This window comes from Bipolaris victoriae (assembly GCF_000527765.1).
Source record: "Bipolaris victoriae FI3 unplaced genomic scaffold scaffold_79, whole genome shotgun sequence".
Classification (NCBI taxonomy): Eukaryota; Fungi; Ascomycota; class Dothideomycetes; order Pleosporales; family Pleosporaceae; genus Bipolaris; species Bipolaris victoriae.
Genome location: NW_014575313.1, coordinates 128,902 through 142,114, shown reverse-complemented (window position 1 = coordinate 142,114; position 13,213 = coordinate 128,902). Strand labels below are relative to the sequence as shown.

At 53.6% G+C, this 13,213-nt stretch overlaps 2 protein-coding genes across 2 annotated transcripts; both read right to left on the bottom strand.

Moving 5' to 3' along the window:
- Positions 1 to 4: 4 nt before the first annotated feature.
- COCVIDRAFT_18352 (hypothetical protein) lies at positions 5 to 7,640 on the bottom strand (the record flags this gene model as incomplete). Its single annotated transcript, XM_014698347.1, has 4 exons — positions 5 to 1,615; positions 1,705 to 2,009; positions 2,489 to 3,397; positions 3,479 to 7,640. Coding segments are annotated over 4 exons (6,987 nt in total), but the record flags the coding sequence as incomplete, so codon positions are not given.
- A 3,356-nt stretch (positions 7,641 to 10,996) lies between these two features.
- On the bottom strand, positions 10,997 to 12,172 carry COCVIDRAFT_106595 (hypothetical protein; the record flags this gene model as incomplete). The annotated part of the gene is made up of 1 exon (XM_014698385.1): positions 10,997 to 12,172. One exon carries the CDS (start codon positions 12,170 to 12,172, stop codon positions 10,997 to 10,999), a length of 1,176 nt encoding a protein of 391 aa, XP_014553871.1.
- Between the last annotated feature and the right edge of the window lie 1,041 nt (positions 12,173 to 13,213).

Genomic DNA, 13,213 nt, shown 5'->3' with positions numbered 1-13,213 from the left:
CGACTGGCTCTGCGACTGGCTCTGCGACTGGCTCTGCGACTGGCTCTGCGACTGGCTCTGCGACTGATTCCGCGACTGATTCCGCGACTGATTCCGCGACTGATTCCACAACCGATTCAGCAACTGGTTCAGCAACTGGTTCAGCGACTGGTTCAACATCTGGCTGTGGAGTAGCGTCTTCAGCAGGAGGTGCTTGTTCCTCGACAACACTCTCTTCTACAGCTGACTCAGCCAGCTCAGACAGTACCTCTGAGGGTTCGTCTTCCGCCGCGTCAGCATCTTCCGTGGTTAGGGTGTCGTCTGCGGGCGCTTCCTCTGCTTCGCCATCCTCCTCTACCGATACTTCACTTTCTCCCGATGCTATATCTGACCCGTCTGAAGGCGGCTCTGCTGTGCCGACTTCAGTTGGTGGTGCAGTCTCAGCCTCCTCTGGTGCATCAGCCGGAGCTGGATCAGCATCTTCACTCTCCACAAGGCTATTCTCCACTAGGCTATCATCCACCAGGCTGTCATCCACCTGCTCCTCGAGAGCCTCCTCGTCAGCATCGGCGGTTGCGTCGACTGTCGCAGCCTCTTCAGCGATTGGTGCGGAAGTGTCGGGTTCCTGAGCCTCTTCCAGCTCTGCAACACTTGCAGAGCCTTCTTCCGGACCAGATGCATGAGATTCCACATCCGCGGCCGGCTCAATCACCTGGACTTCCGCTTCAGATGCAGCGGCATCAGCTCCTACCTCTGCATCTACAGTCGAGATAGTGTCATCCTCGGGTGCTTCAGCCGCAGCCTCTGGTTGCTCCTCGGCTTCGTCAGCTTCAGCCTCACTTCCAGACTCACTCGCTGAAGAGGAGCCATCCCAATCGTCATCTTCGGCGTCCTCAGCATCCTCTTCGGCGGCATCCTCGGCATCTTCTTCTGCCGGTTCAGGCGCATGTGTCGGCTCAGGCACATCTTTTGGCTTGGGCGCATTTTGTGACTCGGGCACTGTTGCATCCGCAGCAGGCTCTTCCTCAGCGCCTTCGGAGCTTTCTGAAGATACAATGGAGTCTCCTTCAGCAGGGCCATCGGCAACGCTTTTGGCAACACTTTCTGGGCCAACTTCAGAGCCTTGCGGGTCGGGATCCTCAGTTGGCAAAGGGTCCGCGGGTGGCTCATGGGTCGAACCGTCTTCTTCGATTCCAGATTGGCTCACGTCTTCCGCGATCCCGGATTCGCTTTCTTCGGGCCCGGCTGCTGCTGACACCTCTGAGCCTGAGCCATCGGGACCATCGTCGACGTCATCGTCATCCTGGGCTTGGTCCTCTAATGGTGCATCGGGCTTGTCAGCCGTTACAGGAGCCTTTTGCTCCAGGGCGGCATCTTGGACTTTGTCGTTCACATCATGTGCAGGTTCAGAGCTGGGTGTGTCATCATCAACCTGCGAGACATCGTCGGCAGGTGGTAGGGATGAAACTTCAGACCCAGACCAGTCGTCATCTTCAGACTCAGGTTCGCTTCCCGAGTCGGACTCTGGCTCTTCTGCTATCTTCTCTTGGTGTGCTGGGACTGCTGGGACTGCGTTGGCCTTCATGTCCACTTCGGGGGGATCAGACACCTCTAGAGAAGCTTGGCTGGTAGCGATCTGTTACTCATGAGCATGGACTCGCCAAGGTGCGTATGCTGAAGAGCATAGGAGGGTAAGATGATGTTTCATAAATTATTTTTACTTACCGCTTCGGATATCTCAGTGGCTGGTATATCTGGAGCAGGGCTAGTTTCGCTTTCTGCTACTCCTGAATCTGCTGCTATAACATCTTGGTCGGTGTGTTGCGGAGAGGAATCAGCAACGTGTGGCTCGTCAGGAGAGTGCTTAGGGAGGTCGTCTTGGATAGCGTGTTGATCACTTTGTGCTTGAACGCCAGCCTCTTCTGAGGCCGAATTTGGGCTCACTTCACTAGTAGCGTGAGCCGGGGTGATTGCGCATGACTCGTCCGGTGTGTCCTCGGCTATGGGTAGAAGATTGGCAGCGGTGTCGACTGTGTCAAGTTAGTGAGAGTGTCGGCGAGGGCGTCGTGCGTGCAGCAAAACGATTGCCGGCGGCGGTGGTTGGAGAAGGAAAGATGATAAGTGAAAAGCAGACGATGGACGGGCTTGTCGAGTGACGGGGATGTCGGGAGGCAAAGAACAGCCGGGCTGGCTAGCGCAAAGCAAAACGACGCATGGTGACTGTCGGCGAATGGCGCGTATGCATCGCAGCCCGACTTTGGATGGACGGTTTTGGGCACGTGACGATAAGCCAGACGGCATGGACAGAATGTGTGTTGGCAGTGTGGACCAAGCAAAAATTCTGGGGCGGCCAATGGCAGCTTCCCACATACAGCGCGCTAACCCGATGCGCTGCATGCAGGGCGCTATCGCGGAGCCGTGCAGGGCGGACACCAGCGGCGACAAGCAACAGGAGGTACATGCACACGACATAAAATATGTGAAAAGCAAACAGAGGGCGTTCACTTACCTATCGTCTCCCTCAACCTCGCCTCTCCCACGTCATCGGGCTTCCCCGACTCCACGGCCGCTTCGCTGGCCTCGGGAAGCATATTGCTTTGTGCCGATGTTCCCTCACCGACACCAGGGTCCAGAACAGGTGTAACCTCTAGTGCGCCCACAGCATCACCGCCCGGACTGCATTCTGGTGTTGCTTCTGCCTCGACACCGTTGCCATCGCCATGGCCTGCCCCATCACCGCCCACTGCTTCTTCCTGTTTGCCCTGCTCGCCAATAACCTTCCCAGCATCTACCTCCGTGACAGGAACCTCTGCCGATTCTGCTTCAATATCAACATCCGTGACATATGCTTGGTGTGTGCCAGTCGACCCTTCTTGTGTCATGACCTCTGCCTCTGGCACCGTCTTGTCCACAACGGTCACATCTTTGGCGACAATAGACTCTGTGACCTCGTCCGTGCAACCCGTGCTATCTTCCTGGAATGCAAACACGTCCACTGTCCCCGCCGGCTGCTGTGATTCTACATTATCCATGTCGTCACCCTTTGGCTCGATCGAGTTCCTCCCAGTACTAGGGCCATCGCCATCGTGATGTTCAGATGCATCCGTCTCGATCGCATCACACTGCGACGAGACATCATCCTTTTCCCAGTCGGAAATGTCTTGGTCAGATTCTTCACCATCCGAATCTCCATCGGCTATCCAATCACCGCCATCTCCATCGGCAATCCAATCATCGACAGATGAATCATCGTCGTCTGAACTTTCCTCAACAGGTATAGAGTCATCTTCATCTGCTGCAGCTATGGTATCGCGGCCGTCAGCGTCTTCGTTTGTGTCTTCGACGGTCGGGGCATCATCAGGCGAGGACGTATCGATAGTGTCTTGAGGAGCGTGAGGTTCGGAAGGTTGAGATTCAACTACTATATATCAACATCTGGACAAGATGTGCATTCTATTTGGTGACGCAATTCTCCGCAAAGTGTAGGACGCATGCTTACCTACTGCATCCGTGCTCGCCTCTTCAGACCGCAACTTTACTTCCGCTTCATTTTCCTCACTTGACCATTGGGCTACAGGTGCAGCTTCACTTTCGCTTTCTACCGTAGCATCTGCGACACTAGTCTTTTCTTCTTCTGTCATGGGCGAAGCCTCGGGGGCAGGGATTTCCTTGGCCTCCGCAACAGTCGAAGCCTCTTCAGTAACAGGGGAGGCTTCTTTGGCGGGTGCTTCCTCAATCACAGTTGAAGGGCCTGTCTCCTCTACTGTGGGAGCCTCTTCAGCAGCGAGAGCCTCCTCGGTGACAGGAGCTTCCTCAGGGACAGCAGCCTTTTCGGTAGCAAGAACTTCCTCCGTTGCGGGGGCCTCCTCAGGAAATCCCCCAGGCATAGGAGTCTCGTTAATGGCCGAATTATCCTCTGTAGCTAAGGTTTCTTCGGCAGGAGGAACTTCTTCGGCAGCAGGAGTGTCCTCGGTTGGAGCCTCCTGAACAACAGGTGCTTCAGTGGCAGGCGCTTCAGTAGCAGGCGCTTCAGTAGCAGGCGCTTCAGTAACAGGCGCTTCTTCTGTAGCAGGCGCTTCTTCCGTAGCAGGTGCTTCTTCAACAGTAGGGGCTTCCTCAACCGCAGGCGCTTCTTCAACAGCAAGAGTCTCTTCGGTGGCTGAAGTTTCCTCAGTGGCGGGAACCTCTACAACTGGAGCTTCAGCGGCAGGAACCTCTTCAGCGGCTGAAGTCCTCTCCGTAACAGGAGCTCCTTCATCGTCAGAGACATCTTCAACAGTGGCAATCTTTGAATTAGCAGGAGTTTCTTCGGTGGTTGAAGCTTCCTCAGTAACAAGGGCTTCTTCGGTGATGGGAGTTTCTTCAGTAGCGGTGGCTTCTTCGGTGGCTACAACTTCGGTGGCTGGAGCATCCTCAGTAACAGGAGCTTCTTCGACGGTAGGTGCTTCCTTAGCGACAGGGGCCTCTTCAGTGGCTGGGGCCTCTTCGGTAGTAGGGGCATCTTCGACAACTGGAGCTTCAGCAGGAGGGGTTTCGACAGCGGGGACTTCTTCAACAGGAGCTTCTTCGACAGCTGGAACTTCTTCAATAGTAGGTGCCTCTTCGACAGGAGCTTGCTCAGCAGCAGGAGCTACTTCGACAGCAGGAGCTTCCTCAGCGGCAGGGGCTTCAGCGGCAGGGGCTTCAGCGGCAGGAGCTTCAGCAGCGGGGGTCTCCTCGATAGCCGGAGCCTCTTTGGTAGCCGGGGTCTCCTCGGTAGCAGTAACTTCAACAGTGGGTGCTTCTTCAGCAGCAGGGGCAGCAGGAGGTTCTTCAGTGACAGGAACGTCAACAGCGGGGGCTACTTCAATGGGAGCTTCCTCAGCGGCTGGGGTCTCTGCAGTAGCAGGTACTTCAGCAGCAGTGGCTTCTTCAACAACGGGCGTCTCTTCAACAACAGCTACATCTTCCGTGACAGCTGCCTCTTCGACAACGGGTGCCTCTTCGACAACTGGAGCTTCTTCAGTGACCGAGGCGTCCTTAATAGCATTAGCGGCGGCAGCAGTAGTAACAGCGGCGGCGGCAGCAGTAACAGCTGCAGCTGCGGCAGTAGCAGCAGTAGCAGCAGTAGCGGCGGCAGCGGCGGCGGCAGTGGCAGCGGCAGCGATAGCAGCATTAGCAGCAGCGGCTTCGGCCGATGCATCTTGAACAGAAACTCCTTCAACAACTGGGACTGCTTCAATAGGAGCCTCTTTAGTAACTAGAGCCTCTTCGGTGGCAGGGCCTACTTCGACAGCTGAAGCCTCTTCAGTGACGGGAGCGTCTTCTGGAGGGGCTTCACTGGCAGGATTTTCTTCATTTGAAGGTGTCTCTTCAGCTGCAGGTACTTCTTCTGTCACAGCTTGGGGTGCTGTTTCCTCTTCTGCAGGTGCCTCGACAGGAGCAGCGGTTTCTTCAATAGCAGGAACCTCCTCAGTCACGGGAGTCTCATCAACAGCAGGTGCCTCTCCTGAAGCAGGTGCCTCTTCTGGAGCTGGCGCCTCTTCTGGGGTAGAAGCATCTGCTGGCGCACTTGGTGACTCCTCTACAGCTGGTGCTAGTTCCTCTGTAGGTGCCTCCTCTGCAGTAGCAGCAGGAGTTTCTTTAACAGCCGGCGCTTCCTCGTTGGCAGACGTCGCTTCAGTGGCAGAGCTCTCTTCGACCGCAGGAGGTGCATCCTCTGATGAAGGCTCTTCTTCAGTGACAGTCTTTTCTTCCGCAGCAGGTTGTTCTTCAACTGCTGCAGCGGCCTCTTCAGGGGCTGCTGGTGTTGCGTCTGCCTCATCACCAGCGGTAGCGTCTTCGGCGGGCTTTGTGTCTTCGGCCGCGGCCTCTTGCGGTTCAGATGGTACTTCGACAGCGATCTCAGCTTCAGGCTCAGTAGTAGCAGTCTCGACCGCAGGAGCTTGGTCTGGCTCCGCGACTGGTTCTGCGGCTGGTTCTGGGACTGGCTCTGCAACTGGCTCTGCAGCTGGTTCTGGCTCTGGCTCTGGGGCTGGCTCTGCTGCTGCGGGCTCTTCCACTAGCTCCGGTGCTGGCTCGACCACCGGTTCCGGTGTTGGCTCCGGCGCTGGCTCCGGTGCCGGCTCGGAAGCGGGCTCACTAGCTACCTGGTCCTCTTCGCTGGTCGATTCACTGACTTCTGCTGATGGTTCTGGCGCCTGGTTTTCGTCTTTGTCAGTGGCTTCAATCGTTGACCCGTCTAGTGATGGAACGACTTCAGCGACAACAAATTCAACCGACACTAATGATGGCGCTTCAGGAACAGGCGGAGCGGGTTCGTCTGGTTGTGGTGGCTCCTCGGGTTCGGGTTCTTGAGCTTCTGCAGGAGGTGCTGCCGGTGCTGGTTCGCTTTCGATAGGAGGCTCTTCTGCGGCGGGCGGTGTTTCTACAGGCGCAGGAGCTACTTCTATCGGTTGAGGAGGTGGTGGAGGTGGTGGTAGTGGGGCAGGTTGGCTGACAATCGATCGCGCAACATCTGCCGCTGTCTCCTCGACGATGACGCTATCAGAAATAACCGATGAAGGAACAGATGGTACATAGATTGTCCCAGCATCACTTGAAGGCGGACTAGGATCATTGCTTCCTTTCCTGCTTCTGGATCTCTCTTCCTTGCTAGGCTTCAGCTTCTCAGACGACGAGGACGAGAAGAGCGAGCTCCTTCTTCGCCTTCGAATAAAGCCTTCTGGAGAAATGATTTTCCTCTTTTCCTCTTTTGGTGGGGGTGCAGAGGGAGTCGTCGATGACTTCTTAAGACGAACGAATGCGGTAGCTTTGACTCTAGTAAACCCAATTGGCTTCTTCTTCTTACCATCCTCTGTGGCGTCTGGGTCTTTTGTGTCAGAGGTAAAATGAACAAACTTGGTTGTAGGGGATTTGGGGGGCTCTTGAGCGGCCTGCTCGGACTCACCACTCTTCTCACTCCCCACAACTGATGCCGGAGGTGATGGGTGCACGCGTGCTGGTTCTGGTGGAGGTGGTGGAGGACTTGAATACTGAACGGGAGGTGCTGGTGCTGGTGGTGGAGGGGTTGAATATTGCACAGGGTATTGCACGGGGGGTGCTGGTGCTGGTACTGGCGCTATCGCTGGTGGGCTTCTTTGAACCGCAATAGGGGCAACAGCTATTGGTGCTGGTGGAGGCGGCGGTAGTCCTGAAGGGTCATCTTTAACATATTTAGCTGCAATCCCTCCTGTCACATGGTCACTCTCACTACCTTGAAGAGCAGGTGCCTGGGCTGATAGATGTCCGGGGGCAGTCCCCTCGGGATTTGCCTGTACAGTGGCATCTGATGTTACTGGAGGTGATTCCAGTGGTGCAGCTAGGGAGTCTCCTGCATCTATGGTTGTCAATTGGTTCTGCTGATTATTATTGTTCTTGTTCTCCTCACCTGCCCCTTGGCTACCAATCGAATAAGACAATGTAGGGGGTGATGGCACTACACGGCGAAGAATTATCGGTGGTGGTGGTGCACTTTGTGCGGCATAATAGCTGTGCGGTTGAGGTATGTTTGCTGTGGCGTAATAGCCCTGTGGTTGTGGTGGTGGACTTGGTGTGCCGTATATGTTCTGCACTGTGTTTGGTGCAGAGTTACCGTAGGGGTCCTCCCATTTTGAAATGGAGACCTGCTGGAATTGACGCATGATGGGTCAGACAGAGAGACACAAAGTGATGGTGGTTTTGAGGTCCGAAGATATGACAAGTGGTGCTACGTGCTAGTATATCTGACGTTTCCGTCGTTCCATTGCAGGCAATAATCAACAAAGGGATATGCAATGGGCACACACAACGTGGGGCGCAAAGATTGAGTGCGGAGAGGCGAATAAGAGATGGTGTCAGTCTAAGGGAAGTGCGGGTGGTGGATGAGCTATGTGCGTGGCTTCAATGGGCCAAAGCTGCGACGGTACACCTCGACCAGGCGGAGGAGAATTGCAGGACAGCTGTCACAAGACACGATGCGCGAGAGATCGCAAGAAGAAATCTCGCGCAGTGTGCGTACAATAGTTCGGCAAGCCTTGGGCGGTACTCCCGACTGCTCCCGCAGGCCTCACTGAGGGATGGCGAGCTTGGCCTGTAGGTCTCATTGGGCCACGTAGGGAATGACCGTTCGTTCAGAGAGAAAAGATTGGGAGACCGGAGGGTGGGCTCGGGCATCCGCAGTGATTCCGCCATTGGCCCGATGTAGGGTTCTAGGTGCAGCATGTGTCGCGAGCGATGAAGCGCGATGTAGCGTTGGTAGTCACTTTGGAGCGGCCAGAATCACGGCCACCGGAAAGCATGGGCGCGCGGGATAACGTCAGTCAACAAGGTGCACCCCGTACGAAAGCCTCGTCTGCCGACGAACCAAAATGCATGCCGATGCAGGGGGCGGCGTGGAGAGACCTGGCGACAATAGCAAAAATGAGAGGGTAGATGAGGTTGAGTGACGTGGCGAGGGGCCGGGGAGCAGGGAGTGCGCCACTAAGCCGCCGATTAGGTCGAGCCGACCCGACCGTCTCTGACTTCCATGGCCTTCTCTGCGACGTGGGACGATGAGAGGAGCAAGACGACCATGTGACCCACCCTCGAAGCCCCTGGCCGTGTACTCTACGTACTGCTGTGTACTTACAGCGAAGCAGTTGAACTGCAGTCGACTGGGCATCTTTGCGTGCCCATTGATGCCGCCCAAGCTCTAGACGTCTGGATCGTGATGCAATGGCCAGTCTCCCCTAGACCCCTCTAATCTACTCCTGCCGTGAGCAGTATTGACATGCATGGCGTCATCGCTTGCGCGATTATCCAGCGGCTATCGAGGTTGCAAAAAGAGGAGAAATATAGAGTGAGCGAGGAGATGCCAATGCCGCGGGCGAATCTGATGCCTGTACGTGTTCGCAGCTCAATGCTTCGTGCGACCATAGGGATAAATTGGGAGGCGACATGTGCTGTGTAAGCGAGGGATTGTCATCTTTACGGTAGAGTACTGCATGTCGTCCAAAGAGTGGGGGGCAAATATGAGCATCCGTCACGTGATGTCCTTATCTGTCAACATGCGCCAAGTGTGCTAGCAGTAAGCCTTAGAACTCAACATGATCAATTGGTGCAACGATTATCAAAAAAGGAAACCAAGACGACCTATTGTAAACTTTAATCACTATCTACAGGCGCCTGTGCTGCCCGAAAAAAAACCTACGCACAAGTTGAGACCACGTTGCCATACTAGCCTGCAGTGATACCATCCCTACCGTGTTGTATAGTCATCCTCATCCTTTTGTTCTTTCTCTCCCAATCTGGTCTCTTCGGCTATATTCATTCTATTGGTCAATATATCCACTTCAAGCCTCCTTTCCTCTCCCTTCTTCTCCGCCGCAAATGGGATAATGCCCATCTTGTCCATCCATACCTTATCCTTCTGTCCAGCTTTCCTGCAGCGTAAGCACTTGCCTCTGTACCCCTCATGGTTCTTCCTCGGCCTGCACCTCAGTACAGGGTGCACATCCGAGCAAATCCAAGTCTTGGCGCCCAATGTTGCCTAAGTAGTAATATCTATGATTGGGGGAGTCTGAAGGAGGAGCGAGGGTGATGGTAGGAATATTTTGATTTGCGTTGTCTTGTTGAAGTGTGATTGCGTCGGGCGTTCCATCAGCGTAAAGATCATCATCATGATTTGAATTTGTCTAGACTCGTTCTCGTAAGCCGATGTTGTGGAGCAAGTTGCCAATCTTGGCCTATCTAGAAGCAGTTTCTAGAGGACTTTGTAGTATATTGATTGTGAATGTGAGATAGCTTCTAGTATGTTCCTACGTCTTTGTGTTGTCTAGAAGTGTCATTTCTCTTGATCTTGTTGCTGTCGCAATATCTTTTGTCAAGCTCTTGCGCTCTTGCACTTCCTCTCCTGAAGCGGCGAGTCCAAAAGCCACTCAAACAACTCCGACACATGGAATAAGGGGTATGCTGAGTTTTTCGAAAATGCATCGAGTTTTGAGTCCTCTGGAAGTGATCTTTCGAGCTCAAGTTCAGACTCGGTCTCTCTTGTCGGTACCATGGCTAGTTCTTGGGCTAGTAGCGGTACCTCCATTCCGATCACTTACTCCAAATCCGCGAAGGCGATGACTAAGGATAACATCCAGTCCGGCTTTTGAGCTGCTAATGTTGCTGACCAGAATTCGGCGTGTTCTTCTCCAAAGAAACGTTCAGGCTCTCATTTAGAGTCTTAGCCTAAGCGTCCGAACGCCACTGTAGATATAAATTTAGCTTAACTCCTTATTAGGGGAAGGGTGGTAGCTAGCGATTGTCTATATGAAGTGGATGATGGATTGTTACAGACTTAGAAATACTTGGGTGGGGGATTTGTATATATTCTTCCAACTACATGCCCTTTAGGATATATTTGGGTGGGCAGGCATAGAATGCTATGATCGTATCTCGAAAGATGCCGACATCGATTAGTACTTAGTGTAATGCATTGAGTTAAGAAACGGGGGAAGGGGAGGGGAGGGGCATATTAATAATAACTAAAGAGAAGAGGAGAGAAATATTTTAGGGATAGGATGCTAAAGAATAGGATAAGAATAAATATATGAGTAAAGAGATAGAAAGGAGGCAGAACATAGCGCACTTGTATATACTAGAGCGTTATGCTCTACTTCGTATCCTTATTTTAATAATATATCGTTATACTACTGCCTTATAAAAACTATAGTTATTGTTTGTATCGTGAGCGATCAAGCATTGTGAAGCCCTCCAACGCCATTGGCGGACGTAGGTTAAATCCATGACTCAAGCAAGATCTGTTAATCTCGCTTTAAGTAGAATTGCAGATGCTTGCGGTATGATAGGAGAGGATTGTGTTCATTTACGGTATTAGACATTCTCCTCTCAACCACACTTATAGTGAAGCAAGATAGGTGATGATTAGTTTTAAAAACGCATTCATTAGTAGATTGTTACTAAATTTAAATCCCTTCATGCTCGTAAATCATCACTCATATCCTTATAGGTATTGTCTGATTGGGTGCCATACTTACAGCACCACCCAATCAACAGCGACCAAACACTTCTCGTGGCCAACATCAATCTCCCACGTGGGTGCTCGTACACCAATCATGCTTCCAGTATTGACTTTAACACCTCCAGAGCCTCTCACACTGCCCTGACCAGCAAGGAGAATGTTCGTGTTGGTATCTTGGCCAGATATACTGGATACTGCCGAGGAATCATATATGCCTGGCTCTGTTTGGCCCCTCGCAAACACAACACCACCAGCATGGCATTCTAGTTCCTGCATGTCATGTTCACTCGCTGCGCCTCTGGATAAGCAACTTATCTTCACCCGCACCCTGACACCGTCGTCCTTGTCGCGTCCCAAAACTCCACCGATCCTTTCCTGCGCTGCAAACCCTGTATTCGCCGTCTCGATAACCCAGACGGAAACTGTGGAGGCAAGACCGCCAGGAACGTACTTTGCATGCTTGCGGGATGGGGAGAAGATTTCCGGTGGGGGTCTGGAAGCCTTGGGGGGAGAATTTGGTGATTCAGGGAGAATGAAATGAGGACGACTTGAAGGTGCTGAAGGTTTGGCCGCGACGGACGCAATGCTTGGGAACGGTGCAGGGGTGCGGGGCGGTGCTACCTTAAAACGGTGCATTGTTGAGGGCTCTAGTGGCTGCAAGGACGGAGAAGTGGGTGACGACCTGCGGCGCCGTTTGGTTCGCGTCGCTGGTTCAAAGAGCATTTCGTCATCCTCCTCGTTTTGTTCATATTGCTTGAGTTCGTCGGACAGCATATCCTGGTCTTGGACGGAGGATATGACGCCAGATGCATGGACATGTTGATTGGCATCTTGTTGGCTTGATTGTGATGGCTCCTCTATGCTTTCCACTCGTTCGAGCTTTCTGCGTGGTCTTGGTAGCGGCGTGTGCTGTAACTGTGCATCATCATTTGGCTTGACGTCTGCTTCGCTGACCTTTGCAGTCTCCGCAGTAGGGTTCTTTTGTAGCGGTGCAACGACAAAGCGCTTCGCAGGCGTCAGCCTTTTGAACTGCAATTCTGTTGATCCTGCAGGCGTAGGTGTCCTTGCAGAAGCGGATGGAGGAACTGCAGTAGCATTACGTAGGCTCGAATGTGGTCTAGTCGACTTTTGGGCTGAATGCGGATTTGGAGCTAGGAATCGGTGCGGTGAGGGCGTATGTGTCGGCATCTTGACAGCGACATTGGAAGACAACAAAGCTTTGACTGCTATGGCACAGATGCGTGGCTGTTGCGTGTCGTGATTGAAAGCGTGATGTGTGGCGAGGGCTGTACATAGTGAGTGCAGGGAAGTCACGAAACGCGGGGACGCGCTGTCACGGGAACAGACACGCTATGCCATTTCCGTGCCAAAGCAGTACTATGTAATTACTGGTCATCTGTGGGCGCCAAAACAAAAACACGCAACGTCTGCGGCAATGAATTGATGAGGCCCAACACAGTGGACTGGGTTGCGCTTAGAGATGGCCAAGAGATTCACATTCAATTCGCCTTGAGATTGTCCGGTAGCAATTTCGGCGGTGCGTAATGGTATGTACACAATCGACGACATCACTCTTGACATGTGACGAATAGGCGACTCGGTAAGAGCACGCATGTAGCCGCCCTCTGACAATATGTATGCATGCACCAGCCATCTCCTAGGACCGTATTCGAGGCCGCCCCGACGAGTGGAGTGATCTCATAGCTCGATTGGCGGGCGGGAGATCAACGGTATCCCTGGATTCGAGTCTGTCCCCGTAGAAACCAGCCGCACCATGGCCTCGACAATCAAGATAGCCTGGCCGAGCCGCGGCCAGACCTGGGAGAATTGCACCGCAGCAAAGCAACCAAGGCCTTTTTTCAGCGCGGAGAGTAGTACCGCCGATATGCAAATACTTGGAACGGACAACAGGGCATGGGTAGGCGTGACCTGCCGCATGCAGTGAGAAGCATGGCACGGCACAGGGTACAAGAAGGGTGAGGCGAAGGAAGCAGTAAGACGGACGGGCAGCAGGATGCGATACGAGGGAGTGCGTACCACTGCGAGGGCAGAGAGCAGTATACACCGGAACGGAAGTGCTGGGAGCCGGGTGCAGAGGCCTGATATGCCGGGCGTTCTATATTTCGCGGTCGCTTGGGGCGAAGAGGGGCGCTGATATGGTGTGACGGACAAGCGCGAACCAGCCACGGCATTTTGGGACGGCCAAAACGAGCATTTGCGATAGCGCGG